This window comes from Erigeron canadensis, chromosome 3, assembly GCF_010389155.1.
Source record: "Erigeron canadensis isolate Cc75 chromosome 3, C_canadensis_v1, whole genome shotgun sequence".
In the NCBI taxonomy this organism is placed as follows: domain Eukaryota; kingdom Viridiplantae; phylum Streptophyta; class Magnoliopsida; order Asterales; family Asteraceae; genus Erigeron; species Erigeron canadensis.
The window spans coordinates 24,838,751-24,861,266 of NC_057763.1; the positions used below are offsets into that span (position 1 = coordinate 24,838,751).

The 22,516-nt window shown below is 32.6% G+C and overlaps 1 protein-coding gene across 1 annotated transcript; it reads left to right on the plus strand.

Annotated features, from left to right (window-relative positions):
- Positions 1-5,411: 5,411 nt before the first annotated feature.
- LOC122590829 (DNA polymerase zeta catalytic subunit) lies at positions 5,412-18,838 on the plus strand. The gene is made up of 23 exons (XM_043763000.1): positions 5,412-5,526; positions 5,929-6,011; positions 6,848-6,905; positions 7,142-7,191; positions 7,279-7,391; positions 7,981-8,023; positions 8,190-8,258; positions 8,468-8,626; positions 8,956-9,112; positions 9,211-9,302; positions 9,382-10,582; positions 11,379-11,597; positions 11,671-11,724; positions 11,801-12,087; positions 12,299-12,441; positions 13,665-14,256; positions 14,342-14,488; positions 14,588-14,863; positions 15,014-15,121; positions 15,261-15,466; positions 15,896-16,199; positions 17,222-17,839; positions 18,499-18,838. The coding sequence occupies exons 1-23, from the start codon at positions 5,412-5,414 to the stop codon at positions 18,670-18,672; spliced, it is 5,268 nt and encodes a 1,755-aa protein (XP_043618935.1). The 3' UTR covers positions 18,673-18,838.
- The last annotated feature ends 3,678 nt before the right edge of the window (positions 18,839-22,516 follow it).

Below are 22,516 nucleotides of genomic sequence, written 5' to 3' on the forward strand. Positions count from 1 at the left end.
TATTTTCAGTTAACCATTTATTAAAGTTATGCTAATATAAATTTTAAGTTTTAATTACAATAGTCAATTTACATTGCATTAATTAATTTTTTTTATATATAATAGTTATTTAACTACATTAATATTTTGTTTTATAAATAAATATACATTTTATCTAATTGTGAATTACTTTTTTCTAACGTTTTATTTATACAATGTAAGTTTCTATCTAAGAGTATCATGATTTACTACTTAAAATGTCTTTTATATGATATTACTAATGTTTTTGATAAATATCTTAAACAAAGTTAACAACTTTTCTTAAAAAGAGTATATATATAAGAAAATTACTTATAATATTCAAGATTAATTATAGATTGTGAAAGAAAGTTAGTAAAATTGTTAATATCTTAGACAACAAATACAAAAATTTAGCTAAAGAGATATGTAAATGATGTATTTATGGAATACATATATGTGTAAATATACATATATATGATTATATGTAGGTATATATCAAAATTCGGTTCGGTTCGGTTAACCGCGGGTAATGAATATTGAAAACCGTAACCGAACCGTTACACTTCGGTTTTTATGTTTTCGGTTTTTTCGGGTTTCGGTTTTTTCGGTTTTGGATCACGCAGTTCGGACCGGTTTATCGGTTTTCCGGTTCATTTCTTACACCCCTACTTTTAACCATTAGAGAAGATGATTTTTTTAAGGATTATTTACTGAAATGGTACCTGGACTATCCATCATATTACTGGTTTCATACCTATAACTTTAAAATTATTCTCATCATATCCCAACTTATTAATTTTTCACTCGGACGATACCTGACTTGACGGGCGTCAGTTTGGCCGTTAAGTTGGGGTATGACTACTGTAAATTTTAAAGTTTTAGGTATGAAACCAGTAATATAGTGGATAGTCCAGATATCATTTATGTAATTATTATTATTATTATTATTATTATTATTATTATTATGGTTGTTGTTGTTGTTGTTTTAATTACACAAAGTACATTGATATTTTTTTTGTAAATAGTTATATTTATTTTATAAAAGAATACTTTTTTTTATAAAAAAATTATTGTAAATATTTAATTAATATTAAAAACTATTAATATTTCAAAAACTATTATCTATAAAATTTATTTTTTAATAAAATAATATTTTCTTTTATAAAAGATCTTTTTAGTACAAAGTTTTTATTTTTATAAAAAGTAGTTTTCAATCTTCTTTTTTAAAAGGGTGAACCGAAAAGAATATCATAATTTCTTGTATTGCATTAGTACCTGTACAACTACTATGTAAGGTTTGAATAAACTCAAAACAGATTTAATCAACTCCATGTGGTGGTATCCATTCAAGACTTCACGTTCATTTATCAATGCTTTACATGAAATTAATGTACTGCTTCCGATTTACTTATTTTTTTTAAATAATAAATAAATAAATATGAAATAAATAAAATCATCATGCATCTATAATTTGATTGATTAATAGTTTTTAATAAAAAAAACTAGATATTTACAATATTTTTTATAAAAATAAAATATTCTTTTATAAAATAAAAGTAAAAATTTACAAAAAATATCAATGTACTTTTGAAACTTATTTATTCCTAAATAATACTTTGTGTAATTAAAAGAACAACAACAACCATGATAATAATAATAATAATAATAATAATAATAATAATAATAATAATAATAATAGTAAAAACATCACTTCCATTAGAAATTAATAGGATTTACAAGAAAATTATAATAATATTATTATAATATAATAATAATAATATAATAATATAATAATAATAATAATAATAATAATAATAATAATAATAATAATGGTTAATTACATAAATGACACCTGGACTATCCACTATATTACTGGTTTCATACCTAAAACTTTAAAATTTACCGTAGTCATACCCCAATTTAACGGCCAAACTAACGCCCGTCAGGTCAGGTATCGTCCGTGTGGAGAATTGATAAGTTGGGGTATGATAAGAGTAATTTTAAAGTTATAGGTATGAAATCATTAATATGGTGGATAGTCCAAATACCATTTCAGTAAATAACCCTTTTTTTAATGAATAGTTTGAAGTTTTTCAACTTATTGGTAGAAATAAATACTTTCTCATCTATATTTAATTGTAGTATAATGATTTTTTTGTTAGGAAAGTCTTTCAAAAGTTTTTTATCATTAGAGTAAAAGTTTTTTCAATAGTTTTTATAAAAAAGCTTTTACATAATAACTTGATCATTGGAGATGCTTTTATGAATGACTATAAATTTTTGTAGATATATTACTTTCCTCCCTTTCCAAAATAAAAATAATACGGACATTCATATTCCACATTATTATATATAACATTCTGAATTTTAACTACTACAGTAACATTTGGTTAGAATCTAAAAGACTTAGTTGCCTATTGGTTGCCTTCTTTGGGCTTTGTACCCATTCCTGCATTATTTTTTACTATTAATTAATGGGTTTTTCTAAACATTGCCCCCAACAAGGCAATAGTTTAGAATTCTATTTATGGACAATAATCTTCATTTAATAATTAAATTCCTAATATGTGGATAATTTTTACATCTTTTTATTTGGTAGATATACCTGTACATATATTTAGCATTAATTCACCCCATTGAAATGACGCTATTCCACTAATTTCTATCAATCGAGCAATAATGTCAAATATGACATAATTTCTTTCCCTTGATTCTTTAACTAGTATATACAGGTTCATCTTTCCCAAACAAAAACATGAATATTTTTCATAGTTATATATTGCATTTAGAATAATAAACACGTATCCGAAAGAAAAACGCCATATACACAATTTTCAATAGATTGATACAACATTCATTTTTACTTCATTGAAATCAAATATAATGACTCAGCAAAAATTAATTTTTGTAATGTTTATTTAGTATCACAAAATATATATAGTTTCAGTTGAAGTTAAAATTTTGAGTATTTCTATTGCATGATAATTATTTACATTGTGTTTGTTATATTTACAAATTAAGGGAAAAGATTTTTTCCTAACTAAATAGCATAATAATCCTCCTAACTATGAGATGATAATATATGGAAAAAACAGAAGCAAAATTAAGAAAGAGAATTAGTGAATACCACATGTAACCTTTTTAATTGTCTTAAGATGATTTCTAGAATAGTTTTTAAAAGAATTTATCATTTTCCCCTTACAAATTTAGGATGTTATGCCTTTTAATTTGGGCCCATAGTCTCTGCTTTTAACTTACGAATGACCCCAAATGCTTGAAATAAGTGAATTAACTTCCATTGGTAAGTTAATGATAAAATTAATGTTTGAAAAAAAAATGATGAATCAATTGCTCATTAATTCTACAGTTAATGTTAATATTAGTTCTGAGAAAATAATGTCCATAAATAGAATTCTATCCAAGGCAATGTTTAGAAAAACCCTTAATTAATTAACCAAATCTATCACAATAGCATACGTGTCTCTCTACGTGTTTTCCCAGTCTTCTTGCCTCCCTCTCTTCAATAAAAAATTTTTTTGGCTTCACACTTACTCTGTCTTCGTATCCTAATTATCAAGGTAATTTGCTCTAAATTCATCCCTAACTTATTTTAATTTTATTTTTCATTTACTTATTACTTTGTACCCATAATTTTTCTTTTTTGATGCATCATGCTATTCACTTTGGGGGTCCGTATATGTATTCGGTAATTAACAGACCTTATGGGGTTTATAAACAACTTATATTAAGGAATTGAAAAAGGCCCAGTTAACTAGATATTGGATGAATTGTTCCAAGTCGACCTAAATCTCTTTTTAGAGACTTAGTAGCGATTTGACAAGCTTTTATATCAAACAAATTTATTTCTCATCAGGTGAACTTAAAAAATTGTTACCTGCTTCCACGTTGTTGCTTCTAGATATTCAAATGTTATGCAACAATCAACGAAATCCACATAAATCGAATATGGTACTATGCTAGATGCTCTAAATGTTCAAAAAGACTTTTCCGCGAGAAAGAGGATGGCCAGGTAAAATACGATTGTGTTGACCATGAGGATATCATACCAAACTTTAGGTACATAACATTAAAACTTATAGTTTCGTTTATCGAGCTGTTTCCTACAAGTTCAAAATATTTTAATTTCTTTTTTTGCTATGCGTTAACGGAACAATTACTGATGGATTGCCCTGTTCAATGAAGGCATGCAAGCGCTCATTAATATCAGCTGCAAAGATTTGGTCACGAAACACGGAGACGAGGATCCTAAGCTATTGCCAAATGAAATAAGCAACATATAATAGGTATATCCAAGGTGTTACATCTAAGTGTTAATAATAACGATGGAACGATCAAGACTATTTTCTGACTTCGATGTTATTACGCAGAAATAAACCACGACTCAAGAAAAAAAAGCCACTTCTAAAGTTCAAGGAGTTGAAGCTTTAAATGACCATCTTCTACACTGTATTCTCGAGTTTTTATTAAAGAAAAAAAAAAGAGAAGATTGGATAAAAGAAGAAAGAATAAAAAATTATATTTATAGATTGCATTCTTGAGTTTTATCATTTAAAAGAAAAGAAAGTTAATAAAAGGATTTAAAGACATTCTTGAGTTAAAAGAGAAGGATAAGAAAAGGATAAAAACATGTAATATTACATTTATAGCCCCATAGTTATTATAGTTCATATAAAGGTTTGAAGGTTATATTGATAAATTTATAACTTATCCTTCCAAATTATGCCAAATATGAAAGGAAAGTTTTTAGCTTTAAAACCCCTTACTTTTCCTTTCCATCAATTTCCTTTCTTTTAATCAAAAACTCAAGAATGCAAAAACATAAGTTTTCATCTCCTTCTCTTTCTTATCCCATAAAATTAAAACTCAAGAATGCACTATTAGTATCTTTTATATAATATAGTAAACCTCATTTGAAAAAGCAAAACCATTTTGTATGTATAAAGCTAAGTAATAAAGATTATATATATATGGTTCTGCAGCAACTTCGAATTTCTTCATACGACACCAGAGTCCTGCTTTGTACAAAAACGATCTCGTAGTAGCACCTCAATCCTGCAGCAACGTGCAAGGAACCACCCCTAGCTTCTCAAATAAAAAGAAATGAAATTTGTACCACATATTTTATTAAATTTATCACATATAACAATCCACCAAACATAGTGTACAAGTTTCTAAAGCAAATATTTGGTAGCTTTATTAAAAACATGGGGTACGCTTCCAAAGCATGTGAAGTAGAGAGAAAGTTTCAAACTACACCCGCCAAATAAAAACCCCTTTCCCCAAATCTTCAAAATTCCCGCAAACCAAAAACCCTAATTTTGCTTCTGTGATATAAAATAAACTTTTTTTTTTTTTCCTTTCAAATCAGGTAAAAAAAAAATAAAATAAAAATGGAAGAATCCTCACAAGGAACTTCAAAAATATTCAGTGTTAGAATAGTATCAATTGATTACTATATGTCTCCCCCAATTCCAGACCTTGATTTTTCTTACAGTAGCTTTCAAGGTATTTCTATTTATTTTTAATTATGTATCCAATTTTTAATTATTTCTTTTTTTTTTTTATGTATCTGATGGTAATTTTGCTGATGTGTCAACTGTAAATAAGCTCACCAGAATATCGGTTCGGCTGCGTATATTAGAGTCAAAACGATCCGTTTTCGTTTGCCTGTTTTGCCAAATTAAATGGATGACACGTGTCAACTTATATACTGCATATATGTCATATGAACAAAAGTGGTTAGATACATAGAGTAGGCGTTGGACCGAAGTTGAGTTTTAATTTCGAATTTAATTACCTATCCGTTATGTAAATTAGAGATAATTTATGATCTGTTTTATGAGTTTTTTCGAAATGCATAATTTTTGGTTGTGTTATATATGTATATATTTATGAATGTATGTATAGGTGGGAAGGTGAATGAGGTTCCTGTGATTAGAGTGTATGGATCGACACCGGCTGGTCAGAAGACTTGTTTGCATATTCATCGAGTAACTTTCTCCTGCTTTATATATATATATATATATCAGAGTTTTTTGCCTCTTTTTTAGTTGCTATAAGTGTTCTATTTCCTTTAGATGCCTGACGACCAATTGTTCAAATATTTTGAGTCAGTTTAGTTGATAAAGTTTATCATTTTTCCGTAAGTCGAGAAACTGGAAGGGTGTGTTTTGTTTCTGAAAAGTTTCTTTTATTTTGCGTTGTTATATTTTCTCAAGAGAGTGAAAGTGCATTCATTTGTGTTCGTTTTAAAATTTGGAACTTACGGGGATATCCAATTACTGAAATAGAAATAGTTTAGAACTATAAAAGTGAGTTTTCTTGAGTGCGGTTATATGGCTTAGAAAAAGGATTTATCTTATTTTAGTGAAAAGATCTTATTTAAAACGTTTTCCACTTTTAAGGTGTTACATGAAATTTTATCTGGAAAACAGTGGCACCTTTTTACAACTAAATAGGGTCTAAATATCCGACAAGATGGGAATTCCACTATAAGTTGTGTAACAATAAGGAAAGCCTAGAATCTAGATACAACTATACAAGCAGGGGTGGATATACATTGCTATCATAACACAAAGAATTCCCGGGGTGTGGGCAGTCAGTCTGTTTAGAAGGTTAGTTTGTTGGACTGTTCCTTGGAGAAAGAGTAATATTTGTGTATTAAGAACTTCGACATTTATTGGAAAATGCAACTGAGCGAGTGCACGTGGTTGACAGTTGACACTGTATAATTGAGTTTCATTTTGGTGATACAGACGGCTGTTATCATCTGTTTGGTCATTTTTTGATCATTTATTCAGTATCACTTATCTTGATTTTAATGCAGGCTTTGCCATATCTATATGTTCCTTGTTCGGATATAGTTCAGCAACCGGAGTTGGAAGGTATTCCATATTATTTTTTTTGGGTCATTGTTTGTTGGAATACATTTTTCATCTGGAAATCCACTTGACCAGATTTAATGTTGAGCTATATGAATGATGTTTGAAGTTTATGATATGGGTTGTGAATCTTGACATTGCTTTTTGTTGGATATATTTTTATAATGTTTTCATGATATGTGATGACGTATTGTTCATATCTTTAATAGTCTGTTTGATCATCTTTGACTATTGTTCAGGTGATACTTGTGTGAGAGTGATATCTTATGCTCTTGAGAAGGCACTGAAGGTATTTGGTATGAGAAATGTGGATTTGCATCTTTTTCATATGATTGTATGTACTAATGTCGATTTGATAATTCTTTCAATCTTACAGCTCAAAGGTAGTGCTGGTTCAAAACGGCAGCATGTGCATGGCTGCAGTCTTGTCCGTGCAAGAAGGTTTTACGGTTATGATGCATCTGAGCAACTATTCGCAAAGCTCTACCTGTATCCATTGCTTTTGCCATTTTAATTCACATGCATGTGATTTGTAATATATATATTATTTTCTGCATGTGTGCCAATTCTTGCAGCAAGGGAAAATTTATTGATCTACATATGTTTCTTTGGGTTGTTCTCTGATGCTATTTAAGTATCTAAATCATGCTGCCCACTTATCTAAATTACTGGATGGGGCACAGTACTTTCCTTACTGCTGCTTTGTATCCTTTGATGGTTGCAGCTATGATCCTCAATCCGTATGCAGCTAAAGTTCTATCTTTATTATGTTTTAAAAGGAAAGTTTTCTGATCAACTCAAGAAGTATGACCAATTTTTGGAACTAAGTATTTACTTTTTCATTGTTTATTTTGTTATCTCTCTCTCTTTCCCTCTCTCTGTTAGTTTTCTCTCTTTTATTTTAAGGAAATAATTAAAAATGATGAGAACTGAAGATCGTGGATCTTTTATTGTCTCTAATAGGATAAAAATAGTTAAATCTGAAGTTTGACAATTTTTTGTTTTCTGTTTAAAATCCAAAGTGTAATGATCTCTATTCTTTTGAGTTATGCTATTGGTTTCTTGACATAGATCAAAGGTATCATCCACAGGATGTCTCTCGCGCAGCAAATCTTCTTTTGGTAATTATTTTTAAGCTTCCATATGTTAGTACTGCACTACTGCTATGTATCGAAAGTTCATCTAGTTTTTTGTAATTGTAGCGGTGGTGGCCCACTATTAATTAAAACAAAGTTAGTCCATAAATTTCATTGCTAACCAATCCACTGCTGGCATACTGTTTATTAGAGTGGTTCAGTTCTCGAGAAGAGTTTGCAGCCCCATGAATCGCATATTCCATTTCTTCTCCAGTTCCTGGTAAACACATCTTTGCTAACAACCATAGCATATGAAATGTTTTCCTTTGCTTATGCACCTGAATATTTGTTATTATTAGCTTTTCTATGCTTAGTTCTCATGAGATCATCGTATAGTCTAATATGTTTGGTAAAATTATATTAAATCGGCTTTTTTTTTTGTTCCATCTACTGATTTCACTCAACATTTTCGTTGGTCAACATATGTAGATTGATTATAACTTGCATGGCATGGGACACCTACATGTATCAAAGATAAAGTTCCGCCATCCAGTACCGCATGTTTGTACAAAGCAGAAGCAGAAGACAAATTACGATCCCCAACATAAGCAACAGACAAATGAGTCTTTTATAGCCACTGTCTCTCAGGTTATTGCTGTAATGATGCTTAAGTTTATGGTTTTTCAATAGACACAAATGGGTTCGGTTGTATTAGAGGTGGAAAAAGGGCTGGTTCTATTTGAGGCGGAAAAAGGGCTGGGTTGGTCAACGGTTCTATATGGGTTTTAGTCGACATGGATAATTTTTAATACTTCCCTAAACCAACTGACCCGTTATCACCTTTAATTCGGCTATTTGAATTTGACCAACCCACCCAGTTCGACAGCTGTATAACTGAACTGGACGAAATCACCACCTTTAATTTGAATGTACCATATTCTCACTTGCTACTATTACGTGGGAATCCGTCAAGTCAGGCAGATTCAAGTGTTAATGTTTGTCTAGAGTCACCAATCTGGCTGTTATCCACTATTCCAGACACTTGGATTTGGCATTTCCCTAGTCAAGATCCAGAGTATAATCCTGCTAAACGTCAGAGCGTCTGTGAACTTGAGGGAGATTCTGCTATTGATGGTTAGTTCTGTTTTTAGAGTTTCTACAGTATTTTGATGGATCCTTCTAGGACATGCTATTGAGTAATGCCTGATTTATACCAATTTGATATTTGGCAGATATTTTTAACCAGCAATCTAAGCTGTACTCATCACTGTCACAAACCCTTTCAGATGCTAGAATGGTTCAGTCACTCATTCCAATTTGGGAGGTATTAATCAATATTTGTGATGTAGTCTTATTTCTACTTGATCATAAGTTATAAGTTTCACTTTTTTCCATTGTTACAGGAATTTGAGAAGACTGGAATGAATATGGAAACTATGTCATCTGATCCAGGAAAACCTAGTCCGCATAATGTTTTGAATACTTTGTCAAATAAAGCAGAGTTTGAAGTCAAACTATTGGAATTGTGCAATACAGAAAATTCTTCACCATGTACTCCAGTCAAGCCTAACAAAATGTTCTCACAATCTATAAGATCTTCCAGTGATGGAAAAGATATGGTTGAAAGGGGATATGCCAACCTTGAAAAAGAAAGCAGCAAACATTTACAGACATCAAATCATACTACACTTCTGTTATCACAAGATTCTCAATGTCGCTATACTGCAGAAGATCCTGAGGCTTTGAGGCTTTTAAACTGGCTAGCATCTTCTCAAGCTGCAGAAGATATAAACTCGGATGATGAACTTAGAAGGGAAACCATTTTAAGCCCAATGATGCCTGCAACAACTATTAACGAGGTGCTTGAAAAAGCTGATTTAGAATTTGTAAATGCATCCCAACAAGAGTGTCAAGACATCCTTGATTCTGTTCAAGTTTCAACAGATATAGAAGGTAAAGCTCAAAGTAAAAGTAAAAATGAGTCGTCTTCTCATCTATTATCAATGAAAGAGATTCCTCAAGTGGATGGCTCTGGGGATAGTAAAAAACTGATCCATCACACTGGCAAAACATCTAAGATAGAGAAGAGCAAAGAACGAGTGAAGCTTGCTTCTGGATCTAGTGTTAACATAAAACACAAAAGGAAGGGTCTCCAATGGAGCTCTTTGCCGTTTTGTTTGTCCGAGAGTATGAATGATGGTCAAACATCGGATTTCAAAGGTGGTAGATGTGAAAGTGATTTGAAAACTGATACAGAAGCTTGTGCTGGAAGTACAAGTGTTGGATGCTCAGTGCGGGATCTTATGAGGAGAAAGCGTTGTAATCGGGGCGAGTCTCCAAAAGTTGAAATGCATTATGATGTAAAGGGTACACCAGAGGAGGAATGTAACAATATATATTCCTCTTCTAAACAAAGGAGCGATCAGGAAAATATCAGCTCTCCTACCGATTCCAGATCAGGGTGTTCTTTTTCTGGTGATCAGCAAGACATCACTCCGCCTATCAGTTACAACATGCTATATGGATCCCCTCCAGTTAGTTCATCACCGACACTTACACTGGAAGGTTGTGCTCCTGCAGTTGGATATAAGACTGAAAAAATAGGTCTTGATCTAGCTTTATTTCTGTTACAGCAGAAACCTATTTCTTGGTTCGCTATGATTATAATTAAAGAAAATATAAGTCTGTACTTGTTTTCTAAATTTAAAGGTACTTATATAGAAAATGTCATCTAAGTTGTGAGGGAAGCTTTTTATTACGACTCACGTTTTAGGTGATGAATTTTAGTAATAACAAAAAATTTGACGTTGACTTTTTCCAAAATGATTGTTTCTATAGCCTGGGAGTGTTTATACTCAAAGTGTTCACAAAGTTTTTAATTTACATTTTTAGTATATGTCAACAATCTTGTGTTAGATAATTGAGACAAGTTACGGCCTATAGTGGTGGTGGGTGGGTGGGTGGGGCTGGGGCGCTAGTGATGAATATGTTTGAAATAAAGACAATGGCTTTGAAGGTGTAAAAGATAACTAAAATACGTGGGTTGATCTTCATGGGGGTCCATTTATTTGTATTAGTTGTGTCATGGGTCCGATCACAATCTATTTAGCTGGGTTAGATCAGTTCATTAATCATCCGATCCAAATTTAACCAATAGACGCAACTGGAGCACTTAGTTAAGTTTCAGGGAGAGCAAAGTTAGTTCCATAACTCTTCTTATATAAGGCATGCTTAATTTTGTTGCTGCTACCTTAAACAAAAATCAACACTTTTTGGGTGTGTTTGAATATACATGTCGTTCTCTACCATTATAGTAACTACACTATAACTGTTTGTTGCAATTAACTACACTATAACTGTTTGTTGCAATTGTTAAGTAATCTAGTTTTTCAACATGTAGTTGATGATAAAGGCACTGATAAGCAGCCTTCATTCATTGATGAGAATGATGAAGAGGATAAACACCCCAAGTCTACAATGGATGGCTCCATTCGTCATCAAGGACAAGGCATGGGTGCACTTACAAACTATCATAGTGATGGCTCCCGTCTGTACATGTTAACACCTGCAATTATACCCCCATCAAGAGATGATGTTAATAAATGGCTGCTTCATGATGGTATTGCTTCATCCATCTTTTGATGAAAGTTTGTAGCTTAGGAAATATTTTTATCTTGATTCTTTGGTGTCAGGTGTATCGAGAGAGAATATAAATGCATCAGCAGAAGATTCTTCTTCACCAAAGGGTAAAGTCTTTTTGCAGTTACCATCTTCAGGTTGACAAATTATTATAAAGACATAGTAATTGTTTGGTGCATGCAGGTTCTCTTCGCCATGACATGGATCCACTAGATATTTCTGCTAAGCCTGTCATGGACTCAGGCTCAACGTCTAGCATTAAACCTCATCTGGATCATGTAAAGGAGTTTGGCCTGGAACGCCATGTTATGAAACCAAAAAAATGTTCTCCTGGTATGTCAGCAATATCACAAGATATCTCTCAGATATCGGGTCCTGAAGGAAAAAAGCTGACTCCTTTGAGTCAAGCAGGCTTTAGGGATCCTGCAAGTATTGGTGCAGGACAGCAGCTGACGACGTTTAGCATAGAGGTTCAATTGTCTTCTTTTAAATATCATTGTATAAAATTGAAGCATACCCCCCTTGTTTGCGTCAAGGAATAACTGAACCAGTGCAGAATCTTATGGAAGGGTCACTCTCATTATACATTTTGCATGAAGTGTATAGTATCAAAGTTTGTCAAAAGACGGTAGATAAATAGAAATGACAGTTATGTCTGACTTGTAGCACACTTATTGACAGGTCCATGCAGATTCTAGGGGAGATTTGAGACCTGACCCACGATTTGATGCCGTCAATTTCATAGCAGTTGTTATCGAGGAAGATGATAATTTTGCAATCAATAGCTATGTTCTCTTGCGCGGTGAGATGACAACTGTTAGAAGGTGCACCATTTTTATTAATTCTCATTTAGTTTAGAATTAGATGGATAAAAGACAAGGGAAACTCATCATACAGAAAAAAGTTATTTCGTCGTCAGATGACCGGGAAACCTATTGTCTTAAACTTGAAAAAGGAACTCTTTGCATGAAAAGAACGGAACTTCATTTCGTCTAGTCCTTGAACATGAAAAATCATTGTAAAAGGAATTAAGCTTTCAGAGAACACTATTCTTATAGATTGAGGTTGTCATTCATACCTTAAACAAAACATTACCTAAAAGTTCAATGCTTTTTGAATAATACATAAACTTAAACTCAAAATTAAATAATAACTGTATAAAAATTAAACAAACTTTAGATTCTATGCTTTCTTATGAAGGTGATGCATTGATGCTTGTTATTGATGATTAATAAAAGAGAAATATATATTAAAAAAAAAGGGTAAATGGGTGGGAACCCGCTGGTCTCATGTACCGTATTGGTACCCAGAGCGCACACCGCATAGAACTCGCCTGATAAGTCACCATCCTCACATATGGGATCACAAGATATTGTTTCTCCACTTGCCTTTGGCAAGTTTTGATCCTGTGACCTCTAGCCTTCAATTGTGGGTCCATGTGGTCACATGATGGCGGTACCACTAGGATTTCACCCCATTGGTAAAAAAAAAGAGATATATGTTGGTTTCAAATTTTGGTTTTGGGGGATTAAATTTGTGTTCCTGCTTGGTTGCTTATGATTTTGAAAAATGGATCAGTTTGGTGTTTATGATGTATTTCAGTGATGTGACATCGAATTTGCAGCCATCAAACCAGTTATGTTACATTGTTCTTAATTAGTTCTTTTTTTAAAGATTTTTTAAGCTTAGGGATTACAACATAAATTTAAGTTTGAATTTTATTGATATCTATGAAAGAAACTAAGAGATGGTGTAGTTCCTCATTCTTTTCCTTATTAATGTTTATATGCTATCGTTAGTTGATTGATCATTTTCCTTTTTAGAAAGGATAATGACAAATCAACCTAACTCATATGCCTATCAAATCAACCAACTTTAAATATGAAAATTTGAGTAAAGTCCATACTGTATTGTAACGTTTAATTTGTTAATGCCCAGTTAATTTAAGGGAATAACTCTAGTGGTTTGAATTTAGCTCTCTTCTATAAGCACTGGCATCTGTTTTCCTGGTATTTTTTTACTTTTTACATGGAGTTTAACTGAACAGAAATCTGGAAGGTATAACTGGTTGCAAGTTGATAGTTTGCACCCAAGAGAAGCATTTGTTCAGTGAGTTCGTGAAAATTATATGCTATCATGATCCAGATATTCTAATGGGCTGGGACATTCAAGGTGGTTCACTTGGTTTCTTAGCTGAAAGGGCTGCATTTATTGGAATTGGATTGCTTAATGAAGTATCCCGCATACCATCTCAACCTATTTTAAATACCGGAATTTTAGATATCCCAGATAAAGAAATGATGAGTGATGTGATCCCTGAAGCATTAAATCCTGAAAATGATCTGCCAAATGAAACAATAATTGAGGACGAGTGGGGCCGAACTCATGCAAGCGGTGTCCATGTTGGGGGTAGAATTGTCCTTAATCTTTGGCGGCTCGTTCGTAGTGAGGTTAAGCTTAATATGTACACAGCTGAAGCAGTGGCAGAAGCAGTTCTTAGAAGAAAAATTCCATATATTCATTGTAGAACACTGACAAAGTGGTTTGCTAGTGGTCCTGGAAAAGCAAGATATCGTTGTATAGAGTATGTGTTGGACAGGGCAAGGTTAAACTTTCAAGTGATGAACCAACTTGATATGGTATGTGGGAAATTGGTTTATAAGCATTTTCTATGTCAAAACCTTTTGAACTTGATGTATTGCAGTATCACTTGTGATCATGCAGATAAACAGGACATCTGAGCTTGCTCGTGTATTTGGTATCGATTTCTTTTCTGTTCTTTCCAGAGGTTCCCAGTACCGTGTGGAATCTATGTTAGTGAGATTGGCACACACACAAAATTATCTTGCAATTTCTCCTGGAACCCAACAGGTTTTTTCTCAGCAAACTTCTGTCTAATTCAAAATCATTGATGGCAGCTCTCTTTTTCTTTGTGCTTGATCATTTTCTAAAAATATCTTTGTCATCTAGGTTGCATGCCAACCTGCTATGGAATGCTTGCCACTTGTTATGGAGCCAGAATCTGGGTTCTATGCGGATCCAGTCGTTGTTTTAGATTTTCAATCTCTGTATCCATCAATGGTCATAGCTTATAATCTCTGCTTCTGTACATGCCTTGGAAAGGTTACACCTTCAAAGCCGAATACGCTTGGTGTTAGTTCATATACACCAGACCCAAATGTTCTGTGTGAATTGAAGAATGAGGTTCTACTTACTCCCAATGGTGTTATGTATGTGCCTTCAAAGGTAGTGATTTGAGCTGATCTACTCTTCAGATATATTTTGATTTGTGGGAAAGGAAATGAGTTTATTGTTCTATGTGTTAATTGATTCTTACATCTTCAGATATACTACATATGAATATAAATGTGATTTTATATATCTGCCATCATTCAGGTCCGAGAAGGTGTACTACCTCGTTTACTTAATGAAATATTATCGACACGAATTATGGTTAAGCAGGCAATGAAGAAGTTGTCTCCATCCGATAAAGTACTTTATCGGGTACCATCTCACTTTTGACTCTAGGCGACCTTTTTTTGTACTTCAAGTTGCTATTTATAACTAATAAGTTCTAGAATATGTTCAACAATTTATGAAAACATATTAGAAGTCAACTTATATGCTTTACTTGCTGTCTCAGATCTATAATGCAAGACAGCTTGCGTTAAAGCTAATAGCAAATGTGACCTATGGGTATACAGCTGCTGGTTTTAGTGGTCGCATGCCTTGTGCTGAACTGGCAGACAGTATCGTTCAGTGTGGTCGTAGAACACTTGAAAATGCAATTTTACTTGTGAACACACATGATAAGTGGAAGGCTAAAGTTATATATGGTGATACTGATAGGTACGTTGTTTGACAAATCTATTTTTAACAATGTTGAAGTTCTGTAATGTAATTTATATAGAATGTTAGTTTTGGTAGTGGATTGCTGGCACATGCGGCAAATTAATCTTGTTATTCACCTGGTTTTCTATGGCATAGCTCTTGGTTGTCTCAAAATGAAGTGCCGATTTCAGCTCACTATGAATTAGTCCTTTTTTTTTATTCTTATAATTTCATCTCAATTGAGCCAAATATTTTTATATTAGCTAAAAGGGATGGGCAAATAGGATCGAATGGGGTGAAGTTCATTCAAAGTCTAAATCTAGTGCGTAGAAAGTCTAAATCATGATGAACACACACAACCTGTTATCCAATATACCCTCCAAATCCATCTTGTCATCTCAGTTTCTAAAGTCTAATACTCTAACATTCTAGCAATATGCTATGCAGCATGTTTGTGCTCCTCCCAGGACGTTCTGTGAGTGAAGCCCACCAAATTGGAAACGAGATTGCATCGGCAGTAACCAAGATGAATCCTAATCCAGTGGTATTGAAAATGGAGAAGGTCTACCATCCCTGCTTTCTTCTTACAAAGAAGAGGTATGTCGGGTACAGTTATGAAAAGCCTGACCAAGTCAAACCGGTCTTCGATGCTAAAGGTATCGAGACAGTACGAAGAGATACATGTGCGGCTGTATCCAAGACGATGGAACATTCATTGAGAAACTATTTTGAAACTCAGGATATTAGTAAGGTCAGCTGCAGCATCACCACTAATATTTATCCATCATTTACAAGAGTTTTCTGTTACGAGTCGTTGATTTTTAAATAGGTCTATAAAGGTTCCATTCTTGTTTAAGTGGTCAAACAGGTTTCTTAAATAAAAAAGAAAAAAAAAATAGGGGAACAGAAAACAGGTAAAAAGTTTCCAAATCTTTTTTTTATTAAAATTCCTAAACTATCTTTATTACTTGCCATTCGAAAAAATTAATAAGAAAAAAGTAAATATTTTTTGAAATATGGCAGACATATTAATTATATATAAAGACTTGTAGCTAGGCTGTTGAGTTTGAGCTATGAGTTCTGACCTGAGCTAGTCTTTCGGTAATTAGTTCCAACTTAACCGGTTCAACCTGGACCAAATCGCGTTACTAATGTATCAACCCGAATAGTTCCAACATGTGCCAATATTTATGCTCTCATGAGAATTGAACCTGTGACCCTCAAGGTTTATTGTTGATTAGTTGAGGTGAATTTGCTATCAACAAGCCAATGACTAATAAGTAAGCAGTGAGCATGCTGGAATATTAGCTAGAGGTACAAAATGATATGTTGACAACCCCAGGGGTAGTATTTAAATGGTTAGAAGCAAGGCTGTGGGAACATATTAATTCATAAGTCGAGGTGGCCAAATGGGCTGGTCGGTCATGATGGGTAATGGGTCAAAACAGTCAAGTTAAGTTGATCCAAAACTTTATGGTCCAAATTTGTAACCTTACAAAGGATTGGTGTTTCGAATGTACTTTCGAAAGTTAATTCTACTCGGTTATAAACTCTTTTGTTGGATAAATATATTAGGAGGTTTGCTTGTAACTACATGTGGGTGACTTTGGAACGTATTATTTCTAGGTAATATTTTTTACCTGACATAACCTCTATCGATCAAGCATAACATCAATGATTCATTCATAAGCAAATGGGTTGAAACTGCCTACTTTTTTCAAAGGTAATGCTCACATAGCGGAGAGTTAAAACTTCTAATTAATTTTTCTACAGGTTAAACTGTACTTGCTACGTCAATGGTCGCGTATATTGTCAGGCCGGGTTTCAATTCAGGATTTTATTTTCGCGAAGGAAGTTCGTTTAGGAACCTACAGCTCACGTGTTTCTTCCCTTCCTCCATCTGCAATAGTAGCTACCAAAGCTATAAGAGCTGATCCTCGGGCTGAACCACGGTATGCAGAACGAATACCTTACGTGGTGGTTCATGGTGAACCTGGTGCACGATTAGCTGATATGGTGGTCGATCCAATGGAACTCTTGACAGTCGATTCACCTTTTAGATTAAACGACTTGTATTATATCAACAAACAGATAATTCCAGCCTTACAGAGGGTATTTGGGCTCGTAGGTGTCGACTTAAAACAATGGTTTCTGGAAATGCCACGTCCAGTTAGAGAGTTTGTTGGGAAAAACCAGTCTTATGGACCAAATTCTCACCGGACCAGAATTGATTACTATTATCTCTCTAAACACTGCATCATGTGCGGGGAGTTGGTTCAGGCATCTGCTGCACCTTTATGTACCAAGTGTTCAAGAAATGAAGCTGCTGTTGCAGTGGCTGTTACTGGAAGGACATCTAAGATTGAAAGAGAGATTCAACACCTTGCTGCTGTAAGTATTACAAGTTCATACTTAACTTTTAGCTAACTGAATATGCATCCCTGCCCCCTCTTTTCATTTAAAAAGAAGCCATCATGTGCCTTTTAAGGTCAAATGCAGAGGGGGCAATATGTTTGGATCGAGCTGGTTGGGTAATGGTTAAAACAGGTAACTTGTAATATGGGTCAAAGTGGACTGGCTCTGTTAGACCCACCAAAACTTTTCCGTTCATATTAGTTTTATAAATAAATGAATTTATTAAGTATTGATGCCTAAAACCTTCTTATTTAAAGCAATAAACAATTTATACACATAGATCAGCTTAGGAGGTTGAAATGTTTCGAATAAGACTATGGGCGACTAATTATCTGAATTGCCTGCTCAGTTTTTTGAATGGTTTCATATTTGACTTCCGGTTTTGGTAATTAGATTGAAATTGCCACCTTTAATCAAATACAACATTTGTTATTGCTTTACTGCTCATCATCAATCATTTGAAGTTAGTTTTTTACATTAACGTAAAAAGTCAATTTTTAAAATAGTCATAGACAGTCAGGCTTTGTTTCACAAAATTTGGCAGCCAGTTATCAAATGATGTTTTAGATGTGCATTTAGAAAGTTGCATTAAAAACACATCAATTGCATGCTTAATAAATGGTTATGTTTTCCAGATATGCCGGCATTGTGGAGGTGGGGATTCAATTTTAGAAAGCGGCATAAAATGTACGTCACTCGCCTGCTCTGTCTTCTATGAAAGGCAAAAGGTACAAAAAGAGTTGCGATCTCTTTCTAACATTGCCACAGAATCAGGTTTTTACCCCAAGTGTATGGCAGAGTGGTTCTAATTTTGTATGTTTTGTCTGTTGTACATCTCTCAATCCTTTCAAGTAAAAAAGTATAGTTTTTAATACACTCCAAATAACAATAGGACAAGTACAGAAAATGTATTTTAGCTTATCATATCATGTAAATCGAATGTTCAAAAAAAAAAGCTTATCATATTGTGTAAAATATTAGAATTAGAAAAATTCTTTTGGTGAATATATAAAGAAAAGTAGAAAACTGATGTCTTAAATTCGCAACTTCATTAAAAATAGATGTTCTTGCTATGCGTGTGAAATTTGAAGTTGATGACATAAACCTTATTTTATTTTTGATATATCGGCCTATATGGCTATATAGTACATTGTAAACGGTATATGGCTCTCTAACAACTTTGTTTGGCAAACCCAGTCATTGATAGCCTTGTTGAACAAAATTGAAATATTGATGTGTGTGCTTATTTTAAGGCAATCTTTAACGCAGTTATGTGGCAAGGTGTGAGACTGTGAGTGGCTGTTCTAGCCAGCTTTCGCTGCCAACGAGTTGGAGGTCTAGCACGAACATGAAGGCTTAAAATTTAGGGCTATGTTTTACATAAACTTTTCAAAAGCTTTAGCTTTTAATTTTAAACTAAAAGCTCTTAAAATATTAAAAGTTTTATTTGGATGCAATTAACTTTACCTTTTATTTGAAGGAAAAAGGCTCATTTAGATCAAACTGTTTATTAAACAACTGGGTATTTCATTTTCAAGATTATGGGGAAACCATGTTTTTGAAAAAAATAGTGCAAACATAAGATTTGAATTATCAAGAACAAACAGATACATCAATATCATCAATGTCATCTATATGATATGTATTAAATACAGATATGAGGTATTTTTGTAAGATACGGGGGCTTAAATACCCGTGCTTCGCACGTCGTGGTTTAAATATATTGTTTGCATGTACTTTATTTCTGATTTTTTAAATAGGTAATGAAAGTTGTTTCTTAAAACTATATTATTCATCGTCTTTTAAATAAAAAAAATTATACTATAATAATCAGTAGAAAACAAATAAAATGTTTCAGGACGAATAACGTGGTTCGCCTAACAAAGGAACTCTAACCGATATTTAGTCTTTTATTATGATAAAAAAAAAAAAAAAGCTTTCACTAACCATTTGAAAATCAAATCCACCAGCATATAAACATTTCAACAGATACAAATTGACCTATGGCTATCTAAAGAGATAATTGTATACCTGTACGTGCAGATTGAATAACAGTTTCCCTTAAATTGAATATATAATTTTGGACCTTTACACCATAAGGGTAATAGTGATTTAACACACCAACTTCACAATTTAGGTACCAACCATTTTTCTACACTCAACTTATTACATTCATATCTTCCAAACTTTGTTTATCAATGACGGATAGCCGCCTTGAATGATTTTCAGACTCACGTTGTATCTTTGTTGTTTGTATCCACTATCCAGGCCATCGGGCAGATGTTAAGTAACTTATTATTAATATAGGTGTTAAGTAACTTATTATTAGATGTTAAGTAACTAATATTAGTTGTATATAATATAGGTGAAATGATTAATATATAATAATATCCATCCTTATACCTCTCTAATTGAAACGTAATTAATTGAAAATTAAGAGAGTCATAACAATAATAATAATGCACCTTTTCTTTTGATTATGTTCAGCTTTAGACAAAAACTATCATGAATTACTACTATTCGTTTATCTTTTGCTCCATCGATTTTTCAAGCTTCAATCGCTCTAAACCCAAAATAAACACAAACATGTGTATACAATTCCGAAATTACAATCGCAAGGATTCCTTATATGATAATAGTGATCATTCATGTTTTATTTCTTATACTTATTAAATACATTGTAACTTACAGAAGCTCAAAGACAACAAATTTAATGACCAAAATTTATAAACACATAAATATTTACCCTTTGCATTTAATGTTATCTTCACATATATACATGTAAGGGTTTTCTCTCTCATTGAGTATTTAAAATAGACATTTCTACTTCGAGAGAGCTCGAGCGCGGACCCGGTTAAGACAACGTATGTTAGACTTCTCGCAGTCAAATCGAGACGCGAAGTTTCAAACGAATAAAATTTGCATAAAAAATATGGATGTTAAAATATAGGTAACTATAGAAAATGTTAAGTGTAGTTCTTAAGGGTTTACTTAACGTGCATTAAAAGAGTGTACATTTTCATATTAAAAACTCACCCCTTGAAATTTAGGGTAAGTATACAACTGATTAATGCACCTTAACGAAAGCCTTTAAGACTTCGTTTAGCAAAACCCATAACAATAAAGCATCTATAACTAAACAATATATACTATCATTATTAATTACCCTCATCAATTTATAAATCAATTTTATGTAGTAAAGTAAAAACATAATAACACAAACAATGCTAATTTCATTAAAACAAATTATTAAGTTCACTAAGCTATAATTATTTCATTAATTACTATCATAAATTATAAGATATAAGATTATTCTCTTTAGAATAAGTAGTGGTTTTTGGTCATAACGTCATTAAAGAGTATACGTAATAACACCACTAATGACATACTATAAATTATTGGCAGAAAAATTACATTAACACTTATCTCGTTAAAAATTACATAGAAAAAAATGACTTACAAATGAAAATAATCGTCAAATTTATTCACAAGTCTAAATAATATTGTACTCGTATATTGCAAGCCGCAACTAATACAAAATATTACAACTTCATTCATAACTGAATTCGCATTGCGACATGACAAAAGTCATAAATTGATGTATGAGTACTTAAAATTTTACGACCAAAATTCAAATGTACGAAGAGTATAAACTCTCATAATTATATGTATGAGGTAAAAAGAAAGACACAGAGACTCTTAAGAAATGTCATTAGTAAAGGAACTTGACCTGTTTGTTTGAAGAGCCAAATTAAATCAATATCTAAAATGCAAGTGTATCTATATCAATCTATACTACTTATTAAAGAAAATACACGCATGTTGAAAGTTACATGGGAGAAAATGTTTAAGATGTCTTCGCATGTAATATTTTTATCTACCACCCTAAAAAATATTTAATATTTTCACTTACACTATCATTTTTAAAAATTACACTATCAATCCTTTATCTTTAAAAATATATTCATTAACCCTTTATATCATTAATCTACATCAATCGATGTTTCAGCAACTGTCGCCCCTAGCCCCCTACCATCACATCGTCGCCTTCACGACTACCGCCGCATTGTACGGGTAACGTGTTAGTGTATCTATATAAACTTCCATGTTCCATATAAAATTTATATTAAAACGGAAACTTACATATGAAAAGATGAAATTTGTCAAGTCAAAAAGATCATATTGTTCAAGGTTTAGTGAGAATAAATTTATCGTTAAAAATACTTAAAATGTAAAATTTTTCAAAATAAAATCAGACCATATAATTAGCCCTGGGCCATTTGATCATAATGTTACATGGGCTACAAAAAAGAAGCCCATCTATCAAAAATCTCAAAAATGAAAAAACCCCCTTTACAAGCAGATTCCCATTTTCTCACAAGGGTTTAAGCTTCTTCTTCTATCTTATTCATCATCACAAATTCACAAAATGATCAATCAATTTATGAAAGTTTGAAACTTTTTTCCAATTCCAAAATGGGTTTATCACACTTTCTTCATTTTCACCGTTTTTTCCCCAAAACAAACAACCCCATTTTCAAAAACTTAAATCTTTTTTACTCAACAACACCCAATTCAAACCAAACCCTACAAAAACCCACATCTTTATCTGCACGTATGAGCTTTGTATTCGATCAAATCGACGCAATCGAG